A 21766-nucleotide genomic window follows, 5' to 3' on the forward strand; every position below is an offset into this window, starting at 1 on the left:
TGACTGCCCTTGACATCAATGCAGCAGTTGATCAAGTATGACATCAAAGAGTCCCAGCAAAACTGGAGTCAATGGGAATCATGGGGAAAACTCTCCGCTGGTTGGATTCATACCTAGCACAAAGGAAGATGGTTGTGGTTGCTGGAGGTCAATCATTTCAGCTGCAAGACATCATTGCAGGAGTTCCTTGGGGTAGTGTCCGAGGCCCAACCATCTTCAGCTGCTTCATCAATGACCTTCCCTCAATCATAATGTCAAAAGTGGGGATGTTCGCTGATGACTGCACAATATTCAACACCCTTCGCGACTCCTCAGTTATTGAAGCAGTCCGTGTAGAAATGCAGCAAGACCTGAACAATATCCAGGCTTGGGCTGATAAGTGGCAAGTAACATTCGTGCCACACAAATGCCAGGCAATGACTATCTCAAATAAGAGAGAATCTAACCATCTCCCCTTTACTTTCAATGGCATTACAATTGCTGAATCCCCCACTATCAACATCCTGGGTGTCATCATTGACCGGAAACTGAAATGGAGTAGCCATATAAATACCATGGCTACAAGAGCAGGTCAGAGCCTGTCCACCATCTACAAGGCACAAGTCAGGAGTGTGATGGAATACTCTCCACTTGCCGATGGGTGCAGCTCCAACAACAGTCAAAAAGCTCGACACCATCCAGAACAAAGCAGCCCACTTGATCAGCACCCCATCCACAAACATTCACTCCCTCCACCACTGACGCACAGTGGCAGCCATGTGTACCATCTACAAGATGCACTGCAGCAATGCACCAAGGCTCCTTAGACAGCACCTTCCAAACCTGCGACCTCTACCACCTGGAAGGACAAGGGCAGCAAATGCATGGGAACACCACCACCTGCAAGTTCCCCTCCAAGCCACACACCATGCTGACTTGGAGCTATATTGCCGTTCCTTCACTGTTGCTGGGTCAAAATCCTGGAACACCCTTCCTAACAGCACTGTTGGTGTCCCTACACCCCAAGGATTGCCTCAATGGCAGTTAGGGATGGGCAGCGACGCCCACATCCCATGAACGAATAAAAAAACCCTGCCAATATTCTATTTACTACCTTTCGGAACACACAAAAAAACATGGTGGGTATCCCGCATGGCCTCCAGTGACTTCTATTACAATTAGGGAGTAACTGTTCGTTCTGTAACATGCTGCCTGACATCCAGCATGCATAACGGCACAGTTTTCGATTCACATGAGACTTGATCGGCTTCCAGAAAGAAAGGAAGAAATTGCATTCATATTGCACCTTTCTCAACCTCAAGGAAGCCCCAAATTCACGTACTTTTGAAGTCTTGGCACTGTTGTAATGTAGGAAATGCAGTAGCCAACTTGCATACAGGTAACTCCCGCAAATGTGATAATTTCTTAAATGATGTTGATTGCGGGATAAATATTGGCCAAGGCACCAAGACAATTACCTTGTTCTTCTTTTATGATGTCATGGCATCTTTCATGTTCACCTGTGAAGGGCAGACAAGGCCTTGATTTAACCTCTCATCTGAAAGACAGCACCTCAGACAGCCCCGCACTCCATCAGTACTGCATTAAAGTGTCAGCCTGGATTATGTGCTTTAGCCTTTGGAGTGGGATTGAACCCACAACCTTCTGATTCAAGGAGTGCTACCACTGAGCCACAGTAGACACCTTTATGGAAACTGACCCTCTGTCACGACTGCAGAAGTAAAATTCTTGGGAGAAAGACCAAACCATAACAAGTACACTTTCCTATGCTGCTTGCAAGCTGGCATCTGTCCATTCTTCCTGTACAGAGTGATACTATGTATGGCATGGCAAAACTTGCTTCCTTGTTTGAAAGTAAGTGGCTTTTCAGGTAAAGTCAACTCATTTTAATTGTTTTGCTCCTAGATGCTATTTTCCATGGTGTATAACACCCAGGCATATCAGACTTCCACAGGTAGGCACCTAGTAAACAGCAATCAATATGTCTTCAAAGGGATAGATAAGGCCTGAGCTATGTTTTTGAGGAAGTGACAACCCAGGTGGACTGTGGAAAACCCTACTCTATGGTGTAGCCCCACTTCTAAAAGGCATTGGTTCCATGTGAAAGGCTACTAATTAAGCTCAAAGCTGTGGTGTTTCATGTTATATCTTGGAAACAGAGAAGAAATAGATAGAAGATGAAAAAGCAAGATGGGCATTTGTTAATGGAGTTATGGCAGGTAAGTGGAAGCACTATATGGCATACCTCAGGGCTCAATTTAAAGAAGTAGTTTGGATCCAGAAACTCAATGCAAATTAGTTAAATTTTCAGATGATATCAAACTAAAAGCATCAGTAGAATCAAAGGAAAAAGCTGAGAAATTAAAGAATGTGTTGGAGAAAATAAGCAAGCGGGCTGAACAATAGCAGATAAAATGTAATGTAGACAAGTGGAAAGTATTACACATAGGAAGGAAAAATGGACAACACACACACTCCAAAAATGCTGTTGAAATTATTACAGATGAATTTGAGAGAAAATGAGTCCTTATGGACTTGATGCTCAAGAGTTCTCTAATGCAGAGCTGTATGAAACAAATCCAACAGAATGTTGAACTACACAGCCAACATAATAGAATACAAGTCAGAAGAATTTATAATCAAATTGTACAGTGCTCTGGTCAGGCTGCACCTTGAGAAACAAAGAATACATTCCAAGCACTGAAGGTCATGCAGAAAAGAGTCACAAGGCTGACTTTAATACCAAAGGACTGACTTATGAGGAAAGACTGGAGAAACTTGGGCTTTTCAACCTGGAAAGGAGCCATCTGAGAGGTGATCTTACAGAGGTTTATAAGAGATATAAATCCAGAATATTACTTCAAATTAAATTACAAGAGTAGGACAAGAGGATATAGATTCCTGCTAATAAAAGGTAAATCTAAGACTGATATCAGGAAGCTCTTCACACAAAAAGTGATCAGAAAGAACAAAAGACTTGCATTTGCAGGGCACCTGATGTGGCTAGAAGATGCCCAAAGCACTTTACAGCTAATGAAGTACTTACTTGAAATGCAGTCACTGTTGTAATGTAGGAAACTTAACAGCCAATTTGTGCAAAGCAAGGTCTTAAAACAGCAATGTGATAATGACCAGGTAATTTTTTTTAAAGTTATGTTGACTGTGGGACAAATATTGGCCAGGACACAGGGGATGGCTCCCCTAATTTCGAAATAGTACCATGGGATCTTTTGTGTCCACTTCAGAAAGCAGACAGGGCCTCAGTTTAATGTCTTATCTGAAAGTCAGCACCTCCGACAATGCAGCACTCCCTCAGTACTGCCCTGGAGTATCAGTCTCGATTTTTGCGTTCAAGTCTCTAGGTGGAACTTGAACCCACAAACTTCTGATTCAGAGGTCAGAGTGCAAAGGTGAGCCATGGAAATGGACTTCCAGACAGAACAGTGGAGGGGACCAGCCTGGAATTATTTAAGAAACAATTAGATACTGCAATGGGGACATGAGGGGTATTTCTGGATGGATGAATACGATGATTTGATTGGCTTTCTTCATTCATAATTATCTTGTGATAAGGAGAGTGACATTTTTAATCAGATGCCTGATTCCAGACTACTGAATTCTGAGAGGCTGGAAGTTAAACTTTAAATAAGTCCAAGTAGTCACACTTAAGATGTGTTAGCTTTCCTTAGCTTATTCTAATCAAAGGTGATGTCTATAACTTCAATAGTAAGCCATTATTTTACTTGTGGGCACCTTCAAAAATTTTCTATGGTTTTATTTAAACTAATTTTTTTGTTCTGAATCCAGGTACAAGGATTGAAATATAGCCCAGTAAGGCTAACAAAAGCTACATTGTTTCTTAACATCACAACATATACTTGTGCAATTGGAGCAATTTTTTTTCCCAATTGCATTCTGTGGCAGTTTTTTTTTTAAATTTGAGTATACCTTTTCTTTAGTTTAATGGGATACTTCATACAGAATCATGCATAGACCTCAAAAGCGATGAACACATTTCATTACTTTTTTTAAACTAAAGTCTGACTCACCTTATTTAAGGCCTAAATCAAAGCAAGGGACAAAGAACAATATTGCCACATAAAGTAATTCATCAGCAACTCCAGATCAGTACCAAGACACATGGACAAAAACCCCTGCTGGTTTTGAACCCTGCCTGATTAAATAACTCATGACAGGATGTCCCATTATATTTTGAAATGAATGATAATCGGGTTATTTGAATCTAAAGTGTAACTGCATACCTGCCAATGTTCAGAAACTCAGCAACTTATAATGACCTTGATGGTGGGTAAGTGCTAGTAGAAATGTCAGGAGAGTTTGTTCTGGGCCTGTGCCTGCCTGCAAAGGAAGTCATTCTATTTTTCTTCCATTTCAATTAATGGAAGGAAGATGGAGGGCATTCTTTTATAGGCGTGTGCTACAAAGTGCCTGATTTTCTGATATTCACCGCACCCAGGCAATCCAGTGTGCTGGACATATCCAAAAAATAACCTTCCCTGTCATATCTGGAGATTGTTCTTGCTGCCTCCTTCCTTCTGTCTGTGGAAGCTAATTCTCATCTCAGTGTTTTTCAGCTCACACACTATCTGCTGTTGTATACACCCTTATGCATCCCCAGCTTTGATACATATTACCGCTGGATGATTCTGAAATTTTCATGTTTGTTGCAGATAGCAATGTTAAACATTTGGGCGAGTCAATCTTGCTATTTGCAAATAGGGCAACAGTGACTGAGAAAGCCTGTATATAATCAAGAACATTACCACACCTGGGATTGCTTTGGCTAGAAGTAAATCAAACACTGAAGCAATTGTTGTGCTAAAGCCTCAACCTTAAGTTAATTACTGCCATCAGCAATATTCTTCATAATATCCTGTTATATAGTTATTTTGCAATAAATAAGTTGAAGTTAAAACTTTAGATGTAAGATAGTCATACTAGAACTGGGAAGAAGAGGTGAGCAAAGAGGTTGATTTTATATTGCTACAATGGGCCAGCATTACATTTTAGGGTTTCTTAGCATCAACATGGAGCATGTGTTGTCCATTTTTCCTTTCTATGTGCAGCACTTTACACTAGTCCATAATAAATTCCACCTGCCATTTCTCTGCCAACTAGCATATTCTGTCCAAATCATTCTGTAATTTCTGAGCTGACTCCTCCTAGGTGCCAGATGAGGACAGGATTGGGTTCGGCAGTGATGCCCTCCACAGCTGAATGCGTGCCAACAATCACTAGACCACACACAAGGAATGATCATTTCGGTACGGTGCCAGGAGGCGAGTAGCAATAATGAACTATATCCCAAAAAATAATGGCCCCAGGTTTGATTCCCAGCACCAGTCAGTGCCTACAGGAAAGCAAAAGTGAAAAGAGAAGACAATCAAAAAGAATAAAATAACAGGGTGGCAAGTATCTTTCACTTTTCTGTTTACCCCCATCTATGTAACATCCTCAAGCCCTACAAACCCTTGCAGAATTTCTGACATCTAAGAGCAGTGGTAGAATTAGAGGAGGCAGCTCAGAAATTACAGAAAGAGTTGAACAAAATGTGTAAGTGGCATAACAATGGTAGATGAAATTTAATGTAGATAACTGTAAAGTATTGCACATTGTAAGGATGAATAGGTGGCACATCTGCCCTTGGAGACAGGCATGGAGGCAGGGGGCAAACAAAATGGCAAGGGGTGTTGTTCCCACCCCCTGCCATTATTGGCCACTTAAGGACCTCTTCCTGCCTTCACTCCAATTTTGTGGAGGACGGAGGGGCCCATCGCCCCATGGAGATGCCGCCAGGTAAGACCTGGTGGCCTCCTAGTGAGCTGGGAGGGGGTCTCTCCTTTTGGGGCAATCCATGGTCCCTAGGGGTCCACCACCCCCATGCCAATGGCTGCCCCTCCACCAAGAACACCCCAACCTCACCAACCCCTCCCCTCCCCCACCCCCACCTCAGTTGCCAGAACCTACCTGACTGGCCCCGGCGACCCCAACCCCACACACCTGTCTGTGGGTCTCTGATGTCTTTGTACTGCAGGGCCTCCTATAGTACGGCAGTGGTCAACACTTCCGATAGCGTTGCCGGTAGTGCAGAGCTGTTCTGCCAATTGGCTGGCAGCTCTGGAGCCAGGAGCTCCTCCCTTAATGGCATGGTGTTCCTGATGGCAGGCAGTTGATTGGCTGCCTGCCATTGGGCCATGGTTCAGTCTCCCCTGCCTTCTGGTCCGCCACCTAGACCCCCATCACCAAAATAAAATCTGGCCCATACTCTGTGAATGGCATTGAAATAACTAAGGACGGAGCTGAAAGAGATCCAGGATGCTTGGTAGACTTAACGATAAACATGTTCAGCCAATGCAGAGCAGCGAACAACAAAGCCAGTGGAATGCTGATCTAATGAACCAAAATACAATATGGAGGAAGTTATGATTGATCTGCACAATGCTCTGGTCAGACTGCATCTTTATTACTGTGTCGAGTTCTGATTGCTGAGACATTTAAACACTAGAGGCAGTGCAGAGAAGTGTCATAAGGTTAATTCCTAGTGTGAAATGTTAGAGTTATGAGGAAAGACTGGAAAGGGGGCATCTGGGACATAATCTTACATAGGTATATAAGGTAGTTATAGGAATGGAAAAGGTACACCGAGGTAAAAGGTTAGAGGTTACAGCCAGATTAAGACACAAACTGTAGTTCTGTGGGATAAAAACAGCACAACAATAAGAAACTAAACATCATATATATTTAATGATAAAACATGTAAAGCATTGCTTGAATATTACAGGGGATGGAATTTTGTAAGAGGTCAATCCTCAGCTCCTTTAAAGTACATGTTGAAACATATATTGAGTTCTGAAAGAGACTATTTGAATGGCTTTACATCTTTGACAGAACCATTTATTATCTTGTATGTGCTTAATATTTAATGTATTTGCAAAATAAAATCGAACAGTGCTACATTTGTAATTAAATCTAACTTACGCCATGAATTAAAGGAATTGGCAAGAAACAAATGCTTTTAAGTGATACACTGAACTGTAAATGGCGACGATTATGAGGGGCATAGCCACATTTTATTCTGTTAGGAGAGCACTACATTAGTGCAAAACCTTGTGCACTTACTAACCATATTTCATGCCTCGGTCTTAAGTACTACTTTACTGTTATATTGGTACACCTAACGTTTTAAAAGAATTGCTGGATTGAGAATGATATAAGATAAAATAAAAAGGAACTAGTAAAAATATTTACATGCTTTAAAGTTTTGAATAAAGCCCTACAGTAGCCAAACTGAGTGTCAAACTTTGCCACATCTTTTGCTGTACACAGCTGAAACATTAATAAAATGTATATACTTACTGCAGGGTAGGTTTGACAGTACACTATATTCATCCAATAAAAATGTTTGAGATACCTGATAGTCTAAGTACCCATTTAGCCCTGTCATTATTAATGGTTTGGCACACATGCATGCAAACTACAAGTGAATTATCAGTTCCTCCCTTAAGTGTAGTAAGTATAGTGAGTTTATTTTTGTAAAAGAAATAAAGTGATCTAATGGAGAATTTTCCATGCTTCTCCATGATTGTTCTATTGTCACGTGCATGTGGATTTCATTATGAACTAGCCCCAGGCGCCTTTAGTCTTGTACCTAAGCCAACAGTAATTCGGTTTATGGAGATCATATGGCAATGAAACAGAGCTTGAAAGACAGAACTCCAAGAACCATATTTGATGAATTTCCTATGATTTGAGTCTGGGTTTATTCTTTCCTGTTGTGGAACAGACACCCTACAGCACACGCGCTGAACTTGGATGAGCGACAGTAAGAGCCAATTAAACTACAATATACGCACTGTTTTCGCACATCTCATATTGCATTTCCTATCAGGAAAAAGACCCTGTAAATGATCCAAATGTGGGCAGGAAACCACACAGAGTGAAGGTTGCCTTTGTCATTAACAATTAATGTAACCACCAAAGTTGGAAAGAACTACTGGAACAGTACTTTGCGTTGAGTGGTTGAGTTAGAAAAAGATGAGTTATGAGCAGGACATAACATGAAGCGTACTGCAAAAATAAATTAAACAGGCCAATTGGAATGACTACTTGTTTGTTACCTTTTTAATCAAAGCATTGAAATATTCAAATCACATGTTTAAAGTTTTCTAATGTACTCTGAGAAAGGAGGTTGAGTACAGGGAGGGAAACATGCAAGGGTATTTCAATATTTTGATTGATTTGTCCTAATCGGTATAAATGCCAGTTTTCATTAACGTGACCAAAATGTCATCAAGTAGTTTAAAGTGCTTTAATGCTGCTTTATCGTTTACATTTTTGGAGCAGGGTGGAAATGAATCCCATCTGTGGGTTACAAAACATTAAAGAAAACATGACAGACTATTTAGACGTGCTGCTTCCAATTGCATTAGAGTTCACATTGTCAGCAACAATGAGCCAGACACAGGCTAGATTTTGTTTTCTTTCACTTTGTCTAAAAAAGCAAGGCACTTACCTCAGGAAATCAAAGTCAATGGTGGAATATCTGGCCTGGAGAACTGCCCAGAGGCCCCAGAAAATGTGTGAAGCCTAAAGAGAGAAGAAAGTAATTCAGGCAAAAAAATAAAAGTAAGCTAGAAATAAAAAGTGACCAATATAACACGACAGGTTTATATAAAAAAAAGGCATGCATTTAAATCAGAAAATGTGTCAGCAAAACATTTCTCTTGAGATAATGTGCATCTTGGACAGCAACTGCAATGCAAGTACAGTGGAATGGAGAATTTTATACCATATTAGAAAATGATTAAACTCCTGTTGTTGCAGCCTGACTTGGCAAAACAGTTACTGTCTCCTTACTGTAAACACAGACTTTGCTACAATATGACATTTCTACTCTTTCTCCACCCTACAGATTTATTTCCTACTTAAAAAATAGAAACAACTCTGGTTGTCAGAGAGTACAGCTATCGTTATTCGCTCAAACATATTTGACACAAAAGGCGAAGAAAAAATAAGTTAGCGTGGATTCTTACCCATCGAATAATGGCAGTAACTTCTAAAAAGATGAACTGCCAAATATTTGTGCTTACTTACACACGTAGACATCTTACCAATTACAATCAGCCATCATAAACTGAGAACATTTCTAATGAGCTACCTGCACTAACCAGGGATGTAAGCAAAGACTGAAAGACAGAGTATGATAGTGAAATGGTTCTGTTACTGGACTAGTGATCCAAAAGCCTGTAGTGATAATCCAAAGAATGTGGGTTCAAAACACACCATGGTAGTTTGAGAATTTAAATTCAGTTTTGCTTTACATCTCAGTAAATGTGACCATGAAGTTGTTGGATTGTCATAAACACCCAACTGGTTCACTGATGCCCTTTAGGGAAGGAAATCCACTGAAAACAAAAACAAAAAATGTTTGTTCCATAATGTAGTCCAAATATAGTTGCCTAGTGTGGAAAACAGAGGAAAACCCTCTTAAGTTTGTTCCAACAAGCTGAGGCTATCCTAACTATATACTTAATTTGGTTTACTGCATTTGTAATCTGGCCTTGCTCAGCCAATCACAAGAATGTTCCATTATCAAACACACAGGTACCATACCTTGCAGACTATCTAATTATACTTCCCCTTTCTGCACAATATCAACAGATGAGAGTAAAGATATTAGATTACTACAAGACATGCACCTAAATATTTAGAAATGCTGACACTCATTTTATAACTGCATTGCACGCATTAAGTATAACAGTGCACTGATCAACCTAATAAAGTCTCATCTGTCTACACTGACCTCCTAGCCATCATGAAGACTGTTTCTGTAATGTCACCTGCCTCCATCCCCACCTTACTCCACCATTTCTGCAAACCCTTATCCATGCCTTTGTCACCTTTAGATTCAATTTCTTCAATGCCCTCTTGTTGACCTCCCATCCTCCATCTTACATAAACTGCAACTTGTTCAAATTCAGCAGCCCTTATCCTGTCCCACATTCAGTCCTGTTTTCCCATCAGTGCTGTCCTTGCTGACCCACATTGGTTTTGTGTACAATGCATCAACTGTAAAATCGTTGTCCTCACCTTCAAATCATTCTAAGGCAGTGATGCCCAATAGAAATCACTGACTAGCCACAGTGTAGTGACAGTGATATAATTTTAGCCACATGTACTTAATGTAGTAGAAAGTGTCTCACACACAATACAGGTAAATGCATATCACACGTATATTCACGTGTGCTCATTGTTGGTTTCTTCTGCTGGCCTTGAGCAATTATGCAGATTGGTCAAGCTGACCTTGATGACTGCTCCCCTTTGCATACAATGTTACTGGTATTTCCATGGTGCAAAGGCTAGTATTTTCACCCAGTTACACAAGTTGGAACAGTTTCTCCCTATCTACTCTGTGCAGACCCCTCATGATTTTGAATACCTGTATCAAATCACTTTTCTCACTCTCTTTAGGCTCCACACCCATCTCGCCCTCTGTGACACGCTGGCCTGCTGCAACCCATCTAATCTCTATCACATCCTTCTCCATCTGCATTATTAGAGCAATGAAGGGCACACCATCTCTAGTTCATCTCTGCTCCCCAGCATTATCAGCTTGTTACGTCTGCAACAGCAGAAATACACAATGTCACACTTGTCTCATGGCCCAGCTGTGCTCGTCAGTCTGTGCCACTTTATATGTCCATTATCACGCCACTTGGAGGCCAGCTGCAGCAAGCACCTCTGACTGGCCCTCTCATCATTCCTGTGCATCCTCTATCAGCGCAGATTTTCTCACATTGGTGGGCAATGTGCATGTTTAGAGTGGGTGACACCAGATGCTAAGCACGGCACACACCCGCAGGAGCAGGGACAGCTGTGGCCAATCCTGATCAGATGATTGAGGACAGGCCGAGCAAGGCTCAGCTCCACGCAAATGCTGAACCTGGGGAGTCCTCATCAAAGTGGCAGATGCTGGACCAGCAGTGTGAAATGTGTGGGCATTTGTCAGAGTTCCCAGATGCTGTTCACTCCCATGGGCATACAATGGAGGAGTCCATCCATGCCTTGAGTCCCGCCATGTCTTTGTTGTATGAATGCATGGACTCCTCCATTGAGGCAGTGGCGACCCTCATGGAGATCAACATGCAGCAGACCACCAAGTGGATGCAGGAGGCGCACACCAGCCTCCACAGTATGGCCTCATCCTTGAGCAGTGTTGAGCGCTGGGTAAATGAGATGGCTCAGAGATGCATGGGTCCATTGCCAGCTGTTCAACCACTCCAGATAATCAGGGAAGTGCAGGAGGGCCTTGAGGAGTGGATGGCTATGGGGACTCTTCCTAACGTGCTCGTTGTGAGGACAACTGAGCCTTAGCTCTTTAACAGTGACACGAACGCTGCATGCAGCCGAGGACAGAGGCTGCCCCTGCACAGATGCAGGTGGCACAGCCTGTGCTGGGTCCTTCACCCAGAGGCCATCCACCATGGGCATCTATTGCACTGGAGCAGCAAGACCAGCAGTCTGCCTCCACATTAGCTACTGCTTCTGGGGGAGCAGAACCAAGGAACACCTGGAAGCTTTCACATAAAGGCATCTAGTAGCACTTGGGGTGTCGTTGGGTGATATGTAGTTGCTGAATGCCACAGAGCTATTGCTTGTGTACCTTAAAACTTGGTGAAATGTGTACTTAGATGCCTCATTGGTTTATTTCGACCCTGGTGGGCCGTGACCAGATGTTGAGGTGGAGGGCATGAAATGGTGGGTGCTGAGTGTAGGCAGATGATGAGTGTAGACTTGGAATGGTCTCATAACGGGGTCAGTGACATGGTTAAGGTGTTTCATGACAGGCCACCATGGCTACCAGAGGGAGACCCTTGTCTCGTGTCCATTGGTGTTAAAGGGAATCTCAGGAGAATCATACACAGATGAGGGAGATTGGTATCTCTCTTGCAACATATCGATGGACAAGGCCATCAGCCCTGCAGCTGCACATCCATTGGTCACCAGGTCTCGATGTGAGTCCCCCTCATCCTCCTCCTTTCTGGAGCACCAGGTTGTGCAGTGCACAGCAGGCCACTATGAATCAGGGAACCTTGATGGGGGCGTATTGCAGGGTTTCCTCAGATCTGTCTAAGTATCAGAACTGCATTTTCAGAAGCCCAATTGCTTGTTCGATGGTCGCCCTTGTAGTCACATGGCTATAGCTGTATCTTTCCTCTGCCTCTGTGTTGGGGCTCTGTACAGGGTTAAGCTGCCATCGTCACCCAGGATCTATCCACGAAGGTGTTTGTGTGGAGTGAAGAATTGAGGCACCTGGGACTGTCTCAGGATGTACGAGTCCTGGCAGCTTCCCGGGAACCTTGCATACACCGGGAGGATCCTTTTGCAGTGGTCACAGACAATTTGAACATTGAATGAGTAGAAACCCTTCCTATTAATGAACATGCCTGGCTGCTGTGAGAGAGCCTCGATGGTCGCATGCATGCAGTCTATAACCCCCTGGACCTGAGGGAATCCTGCCATGGCCTCGAATCCGATCACCCTTTCAGCCTGATCGGTGCGAAACCTGATGACATATTCCCCTGCCCTCTGGAACAAAGCATCCATCACCTGCCTGATGCAGGAATGGGCTGCTGACTGGGAGATCCCACAAATGTGAAAATGTTGAGCGCCACGGTCACGTTCACTGCCAGAGGCAATGAGTGGCCACTACATCTCAATGGCCTCAACTCTTCCAGCATTCTGCACAGGTCAGCAACCACCTGTCTTGTTAGACGCAGTCTTTGGAGACACTGGTGCTCTGACATCTCCATGAAGCTAAGCCTTTGTCTGTAGACTCTTTGATGTGGGTAACACCTTCTTTGAACATCTATCTGCCTTATTGCCCCATGTGCCCTGCTCATCCACATTCCAATGCAGCTTCATGCCCACTGCTGTCCCTTTCCATGTGGTTGATGCAGTGTCGCTCTCTTACTCTCCTCCTCACTGGAGGAGTCAAACTCTGACAGCAGAGGACCCATTTTGCTTTGAAGCCTTCACAGCGCAATGGCTCTGACCACTGCCCCAACATCCCCTTGCGTTGCTTGCACTCGCTTCAGAGGACCTGGAAAACATCCTTCCACTAACAGCCCTCCGCTATGGCCTTGCATTCTGAAATCCCTCTAAAGGTCCCAGCCTTCACTTCTCTGACCTGAGCCTGCCTGCTTGTAAATGCAGCAGAATTAAATAGCTGCTACTGTCAGTCAACACTCACCTTCCACTGAGCTCTCGCCTCCTTTGAACAGGTGAGCTGCTGACACTCTGTGGAACCTGTGTTTCCCATGGAAAATGATAAAACCTGTGTAAAATTGTGTCAATCAGCTGCTTAACAGGCTCAATTGGCTGCCTGCCGATGGCCTGCGCAGTCCCAATCCTGCTACCCGACCACCCCAGGAGAAATTGGCTAGCGGCGGGGAGACATTGGGAATCCGCTCCAAGGCATTTTCCCACCATTTTATGGCCCCCCTGCCTCCAGGCCTGTCACCATGGGACTGGTAAAAATCCGCCTGGTGTGTCAGGCTACGTATTGGGCATTCTTGATTATCTGCTATTTTTAACATCCACTGCAGACACCAACATCTACTATTACCATCTAATTTAGATACACACATACAGTTTACAGAAATGCAATAAATAATGCAAATATTGTTAAAGTAGTGAATGTCATAACTAGTTGCTAACACATTAATGCCAATTATGTCAAAGTGTTGCATGGAAAAATAACCAAGCCCAGTTTATCTGAAGTAATAATAACACTAATGATAGCTATTTCAGTTTCTGCTCAGAATGTGGTATCCCTTTAATATGCCGTGCATTTGCTTTGTTGTCAAAAAATGTAACACCAATTATATACGATTTTGAATTCTCCATGTGCAACTCTTGGGACTTTTTTTTTAAATTCCAGCCAGTTTGCCTTGTGGTTGAGGCTAATTCACCAACAGGGATACTACATTCCAAATACTGACTCTGCAGCGTATAAACATTTTGATCTTTCTCACTGTTATGTTCACTACACATTTCCATAGACAGATGCAAACATAAGATCAAAGAAGCTTAATTGGGTTCCAAAGTGATAAATTTTAAGAGAACGTTCCTTCATAACTAGGCGCCCAGATACTGTAAACACGACTAGAACTATTTGAAATCATGTTTTGAGCATAATTTATCAGGTTCATTTACATTGCTGGAAATGTTGTGCTTTATAATACAGAACTGCGATATATTTAAATCAACGTGACTCACTCGCAGGCAAAAGCAGCTGAGGCTAAGATAATTAAATCCTTTATAAGTATAGATAAATGAAATAAAACTGGTGGTTATTACCATTGGAATAGTCCAAGATGATGGAATACTCCATGGGATACCACGGGCAGGAAGAGAATGTTGGCTAGAACGCAGTAAATGAGAGATTAGCGGTAGAGATGTGTAGATGAATGGGTATTCTGGGGCATCATTAGATCACCTTTGTGGGTCAGACTGTATTTATGCAGAATTTTCCCTTCGGAGAGTAAATGGGTGGGGATAGAATCCTTAAAAGTGTAGATTATGGTCTCTGAAAGGATCAGGTTTTGTGGAATACCCATGTTTTTTTTCTGTTCTTATATCAGTAGGTCTGTCATTTTATGCACAGCATTAACATCGAACAGACTCCATACTCCGTTGGCACAGAGCTCACACAGAATCAATCCACTGTAACCACTGCACTGTGTCTGAAATATTCAAAATGGCATATCCAGAATTAATTCATGAATTTTGGTTGCACTGCAGAAAAAGCATTAAAAAAATATTTTCAAAGATTAAAGCCCATAGTCAGGTTCCTGTGTAAAGCCTCTTAAAGGGGAGAGGAGAATTGTATGTTCTACTGGAATCAGGAAGAATGTTCTTTCGTTGGATCGAGACAGGGCCTCTGATGCATGCTGTCAGATTCAAGCTTACAAGTTTTATTTCTTTTTATTATATTCATCTGAAATTATGAAACGGTGTGGTCTCAGAAAACCAGCCTAACAGACATTAGTTTGGGGTAGCAGAGGTGTGCATAGGACCAAGTGTGGTTAACTATCTATAGTGTCTCTGGAAAAGCCAAAAATAATGTAGCTGTCACCATAACCAGATTAATGCATTTACCCATGAATGCATAAGTAATAATAGAACAATTCATATTAGATTGCTTTATATAGGATTTCATATATGTAGATATTTTAATACAGAATGGTGTACACCCCATAATTTTCATTATTTTGAGCGTAGTAATAACTTTGTTTTACAAAGTTATTACTACGCTCAAAATAATGAAAACTTTTACAAAGTTATGCTTGAATAACTTTTAATAATAAAGAAAAATGTTGAATACAACAAACTTCAGCTTTTCCTCTGGAGCACAGATTGGGGAGCTGATTGAGAGGAGGAAATGGGTTATCATTCAATGTATAAATGCTTTAAGGGGTAGAAATGAGTTGGGCCCATTTACTGACCCAGACTAAGCACTGAGGAGCCAGCATGATTGAAGCAAGAGGCCTAATGATCAATAGAAAATGTCCGTTTGCTCAAGGCAGCCTGCTGGCAGTGGCTGCAACCCCCACAGGCTGCTTGTCCACATGGGAGAAACCAATTTTGGCCGTCAACTAAGTTCCGGGGTGGGGAGGATCCCATCTCCTGCTCCTCCTGGCTCCATAGAAAGGTGTTTACTTTGAAGATAATTTTCAAAAGCTTACCTTTGATGATCGGCTGCTGAAGAATCATGAGTGGGGCAGTCCAACACCTGTAACTAATGTCTACCCCTTTGTATCCTTTAATTAAATTCCCAATCTAGGCGTCTCCATTTAAGCTCAGCCTTCATGCTATTTTAGATGTTCAAAACTGAATCAAAACTTATTGTAGCTTTTTTATTTTTTATTCCAGAACGTCATTATTTCAAATCAGTTTCTCTAAGTATTACAGATTTTATTTCAAAATACATCTCAAAAACATGGAACATGGCTTTGAAAGCTACAATTATTATTGTGCTTTAAAAACTAAAATGCTAGAAATACAGTCAATCAGTGACTCAAAGAAAAAGATAGTTTAACATTTTGGGTGGGACTCTTCATCAGAACTTGCACACTCGAAGCATTAAATTAACTTTCTTTTTTCAAGTGCTTATCAACCTGCTATGCAATACCAGCATTTCAGTTTTAATTTCAAATCTCTAGCAGTTGTGGTTTGCATTTTACTTCTACATCAGCTTTGTGCACATATATGGCCAACTATGATTTTCCTTTTGTGTCACAGTTAAGCTGCGCTGGCTTTTTGTCTAAATGTCTAAATGCAAGTATTGTGTTGCTCCATATGGCTGGGTAGATTTTAAAGGAAATAGGGCATCCACTATTGGCTACAATTAAGAGCATTCCTGCACATTGAGTTTTGGAGAGATTTGCAAGTACTGCAGTTGTATTCGACAAGAGACCTTAGGTTTGAATCTACCTCCAAAATGGACAAGGAAACAAACTGGCTAACAACACCATAAATAAAAACCGATTTAACACCACTGAATCTTCCACGATGTGGAAAATTGCATAATTTTACCCAAAACAATCCAGCCAAATTATAATGGTACATATTTTGCATACTACAAAAACAGAGATACAGATCACACAAATTCTGTAATGTGCATATCTAAATAAAGAACTAATAATTTCATTTTTTTGGCATGATGCAAACTTGTCACCAGAGGGTAAGTGAAGGTTAATCTGTACAAAGTATTTAAATCCATCCAAAGACAGTACATTCTACATTTATTTGAGAAACAGCAAGAGTTTAGGGCTACTTTCATTTTGTTCGTTTTAAAATTTGAATTCTGGGAGCTTAATATCTGTGAATCTGCTCTTGTTGTGATTAAGTCCATTTTCTGTAGCCCAGCGGCAGGTTAGATCATGGACCGGGTCTATGAGTCTACTAGGCAGGCTATAGAAAATGGATTGGATGAACAGAATAAATACTGGGGGGCCAGCTTCTGGATACTGGGACCCTTAGTGAAAAGAACAGGATGAAATCTGTAATGAGTTCTTTATGTTGTCTGATGCAACATAAATGAGTTGTGTGGAGTCCAGTTATGCTGAAGATCAAAAAACAGGTTTATTACAGCTAAACTATTATAGACAGTACAGAACAAACTATTTACAGAACCTTCCTCTAGGTGTTACAGCTGCAGAGTCACATGACTGCAACCTGGTACTCAGTTCTTTAGCCTACTGAGATCTTAAAGGGGCATCACTCTTAAAGGCAAAAACACAACATCCCCTTTCTTTCCAAAGATAAGTCTCGTATGCTACAATGGAAAATACATAAAAATAGATATCAAAACTAGTTATATGGGATATAGATTATAAAATTTACACATGCAGAAGCTTAAGAGTGCACATATCATTTCACTGGTTTGACAACTCTTGCTCGGAGAATTTGCATCTCCGCTTTTGCTGTTTTTCTGAGGTTTCACCCTTTCTGCATTCAGTTTCTGTTGCTCTGCCTTCAGCCTGCTAATATACTCTGTTCTTTTTCTCAAGATGGCAACTTTTTGGGCCTTGTCATTCTTGGAAGCTTCCGGCATCTCATCTCAAAGAGCCGACAGACAATACTTTGACTCATTCCTCCTCTGCCTCTTCAGGGCATTGTGTGACCTTTGCTTCTTCTTCTCCTCTGCATCTGAAGCTTGAGGCTTGCGTCAAGGACTTGTTAGGGGAGGAGTGCTTGGCCTCATGGAGGTACCTGTCCATTCTGACTCGTTTTGGTGTTGGCGGTTCTCTGGATAGCAGAGGTGAAGGCACGGCATTGTAGTGCTGTTGCTGGGTTTCCAGACTGCACCGTTTAATGCTGGCCATGTCTGTGAGCAGGTTCCGGTCCTTGGAGATTTCCCCTTGGCAATGCTCCCCACTGCCAGCCTTTGCTTCTCGGTAGTGACAATGTCAATCTCTTCTGAGTCGCTGGGGTGTGAAGAAACACTGCCTGTTAACAGGAGAATTTTCACCATCTGATCTGGATCTTCATTCTCTTGGTGTGGCGTCTCCGAGAAGGAGCTGATACTCTCCAAACCAAAACCACTGAGATCCTGGAGGAACAGTTACTCAATGCAGGTACCCTTTGTCTCTTCTGCTGTAACTGGTACCTTGGTGACCTCGTGGATAGTTAGGACATTGAGGTCCTTACAGGCTGCTAGTCCTGCCACTGCTGGTTCACTCGTGTCTACCAGGTCAAATATTTGTGCTTTCCATTCCGACTTGCCATAGCTGCATTGCATTGTTAGTGTGCCACTGCAAGGGATGGGTGACCCATTGCATGCAGATAACTTTGCAGTTGGCATTTGTATCATTAATTTCCAACAACTTCAGTACATATCCTTTAGGATTCAGACTCATAGGATATTTGCACTAGCTCTGGTCTCAATCTTAACCCTGAGTGTTTGTTTGCCAGCTTTCTTTGGCCACATGATATTAATAGCAGTGAAAGCTTCCAGTTGTTTGACTTCATCAACATGATGTGTCAGGTTCACAATGTGAAATGCCTGCTCATCTTCTGGCTGAAAATTGATTCTTTCTGGGTCTTGTCTCAGGTCTTTTTCACTGTGGACTTTGTGTATTAGCTTGCATTTATGCAGATCTCTGGTGCTTTCCTTATTGCTGTTGCCCTGTTGCTGCATCTGTCTTCTGTTTGCTTGTGTACTGTGATTTCTGGCTGCATCTTTGGAGCCAGATTTCTTGCATAGGCAGGCCCAGTGTCCTTTTGCACACATGCCTTGCACAGATCTCAAAATGCAGGACAACTTCGATGAGTGAGACCAAACACATTTACTATACAGCTTGCTTGCTCTTTCTGACCTGGTCACTGTGCCAATACTGTTGGCTGCACCTAGTGCTTGCAGGTGCTGTTGTTGAGCTACGATGGCTTGATATTTCCTGCCATCTTCCAGCAGTGCATCAATGCTGTGACCTTTTTTTTCCCCAAGAGGTCTTTCTGAAATGCTTCAATGGGTATTGAGACAATCACCAGCTCCATTAGTTACTCTGACAGCTCAGTTTCTGAGAATTTGCATTTGTGACATCTGCTGCTGAACTGGTCTATTAATTCCTGTGGATTTTGCTTGGAGGTGGTGAGTTCTAAAATTCACACTTAATCAGAGCTGATCTTCTAGCACTTTCCATATCTTTGTGGGATCTTTCTGGTTTTCTTCAGACAAGCCAGAGATGTTGATTCTGTGTAATCCCTCATTTCCAACTACTATTAGTATTTTTACAACTTGCTTCTCTGGTTCTATAATCACTTGGTCTGTATAGCATAACTGCATTCTTTGTTTGAAAAGTTGGCACCTGCATAGGATATCCATGGCCTTCCAGTTTATGCTAGGAAATTTGGTATCTATCTTCCTACTGTTCTTTTGCTGAAAATTTGCTTTAAAACTGGTTCTATGATTCTGCACTGTTTCCCCTTTAAGAAACACTCTGTTATTTAGACAAGATGCTTGGATTGAGAGGAGCAGGTGTTTGTCAGTGCTGTTTATCTTGCTTGCAGCACTTAAGCTTTTCAGTTTCCACAACTGTTTAATAGGCAGCTCAATTGCTTTTTTTGCTAGAGCTTTTTTTGCAGCACTGAAGCTTGTCTGTTTACACAGCTGTTCAATAGGCAGTTCAGTTGTTTTTTTTTCGAGAGTTTGTTTATGTTCTTTATGCTTGAGTGGTTAATGGTTTTTAAAGCTGTGGCTACATGAATGGAAACTCTTCTTCGTGCTCAAGTGGTTTAATGAGTTAAAAAAAAACTTTGGCTGCGTGATTAGAGACTCTGCAGTGATCAGGGTTTTCCTATGCTTTTTGTAATCAGACACCTCCTGCAATGGTGCCGACCTTGATCAGCCTGGGAGAGGAGTCAGGTCTTCCCCTTTTTTCAAGGAGTCTTTAGAAAAGATCAATCTTTTAAGCACTTGAAAGCTTGTTTTTTTTAAAACCAGTATTCCTTAGCCGACAGCACAATGACTCCCCCTCCGATTTACATGCAGCCTGTAATTCTCTGCTTTGTCTTCTATAGCTGGAGGTAGGCTCTTTCCACTTTTTGGGCCAGTATTTCTATTGAACATTCTCTCCAGTGGCTATAGGAAAGGTAATTTTTACAGCTGTTTTACCGGTGGTCTTCAATCTCAGACTTTGTCTTCTCACCTCATCTGCCACCATGTAATGAGTTCTTTACACTGTCTGATGCAATATAAATCAGATGCGCGTAGTCCAGTTATACTGATGATCTCAAACAGATTTATTACAGCAAAACTATTATATACAGTACAGAGCAAACTATTTACAGAACCTTCCTCTAGGTGTTACATTTGCAGAGTGACTCTGACTTGGAGTCACATGACTATATCCTGGTACTCAACATATTAGCACACTGAGATCTTAAAGGGACATTTCTTAAAGGCAATCGCACAACAAAATTGGCTTGGGTTTTCTAATATTATTTTGTTGAATGTTTGCAAGATCTTCAACTTACCAACATTTAAAGTCCTTACTCTTTAAAAAAAGGAAGACTTGTATTTAAATAGTACCTTTTATGACCATCAGAACATCCCAAAGTGCTTTGCAGCCAATAAAGTTACTTTTGAAGTGCAGTCACTGTTTTAATGTAAGAAACGCAGCAGCCAACTTGCACACAGCGGGCTGGATTTAGTGGAGCCAGTGGGGCTCAAAGCACCGGGCCGTAAAGGTGGTGAGAACCCCACCTCGGCCATTCGGAGACCCCGTTCGAGCAATTAGCTGCTCGGTGTCAGGAACCCCATCCCTTTAAGGATGGGGGACTCACCTTCAAGAGGGCTGGCAGTTCAGTAGCATCAGCAGTTCCACTGGGAGCGGTGTCCTCTGCCGATACAACAGGAGGCTTTGGAATCAGGCCCAGAGCTGGAGCCTTGGACGCAAGGTAAGTGAGGTGGGGTCACCAGAGCTAGTCCGACAGACTCCGGTGATGGTGGACGGTGAGGGTGGGCAATGAGTGCAGGCGGGATATCATGGGTTCCTCCGTGGACCACAGAGGAGGGCCCCAACCCCCCAGGGAGGTCACCTTGTTTTACTGGGCGACCTCCAGTAGCGGCCCTTATGTGGTTAATAATAGGCATCTTAAGGGCCTCAATTGGCCTCTAGGCGAGAATGCCATCATTGGCGTCTGACCCCCCCCACCCCTCCTCCTAGCCCGTCTCTGGGGGGCCCATTAAATCCAGCCCAGCAAGTTCCCACAAACAGCAATGAGATAGCGACAAGATAATTTCAGTGACATAGATAGGGGGTCAACATTGCCCAGAATACTCTTGTTCTTCTACAAAATAGTGCCATTGGATCTTGTACATCTACCTGACAAGGCAGACAGGGCTGGGGTTTCGCATCTCACCTGAAAGGTGGCATCTCAGACAGCACAGCAATCCCTCAGTACTACATTGGATTGTCAGTCTAGATTTTGTACTCAAGTCTCAAGAGTGAGATTTGAACCCACAACTTTCTGATTCAGAGGTGAAATTGCTACCACTGAGCCACAGCTAACACCAGAAATGAAGTATATATTTACTCTTGCAAACTCAAAGGATCTGAAATGACATGGTGGGTTGATAGTGTATGAACACTTACCATTTTGGTCAGAAATTTCCTTTTCTCACTATATCAATTGAGGTATTATCCCATTTTATTTAAGTGGGTGAACATCTTTGCTA

At 42.3% G+C, this 21766-nt stretch overlaps 1 protein-coding gene across 2 annotated transcripts in view; it reads right to left on the reverse strand.

Moving 5' to 3' along the window:
* The window catches only part of LOC137377064 (ethanolamine kinase 2-like), a 511523-nt gene that overhangs the window by 62590 nt on the left and 427167 nt on the right, over window positions 1-21766 (reverse strand). For both annotated transcript variants that reach the window (XM_068046299.1, XM_068046300.1), the window contains one exon: window positions 8534-8607. In XM_068046299.1, coding sequence (XP_067902400.1) covers window positions 8534-8607 — 74 coding nt within the window. The remainder of the gene's footprint in view (window positions 1-8533; window positions 8608-21766) is intronic.

The sequence above is a fragment of the Heterodontus francisci genome, chromosome 14, assembly GCF_036365525.1.
Source record: "Heterodontus francisci isolate sHetFra1 chromosome 14, sHetFra1.hap1, whole genome shotgun sequence".
NCBI classification, from domain to species: domain Eukaryota; kingdom Metazoa; phylum Chordata; class Chondrichthyes; order Heterodontiformes; family Heterodontidae; genus Heterodontus; species Heterodontus francisci.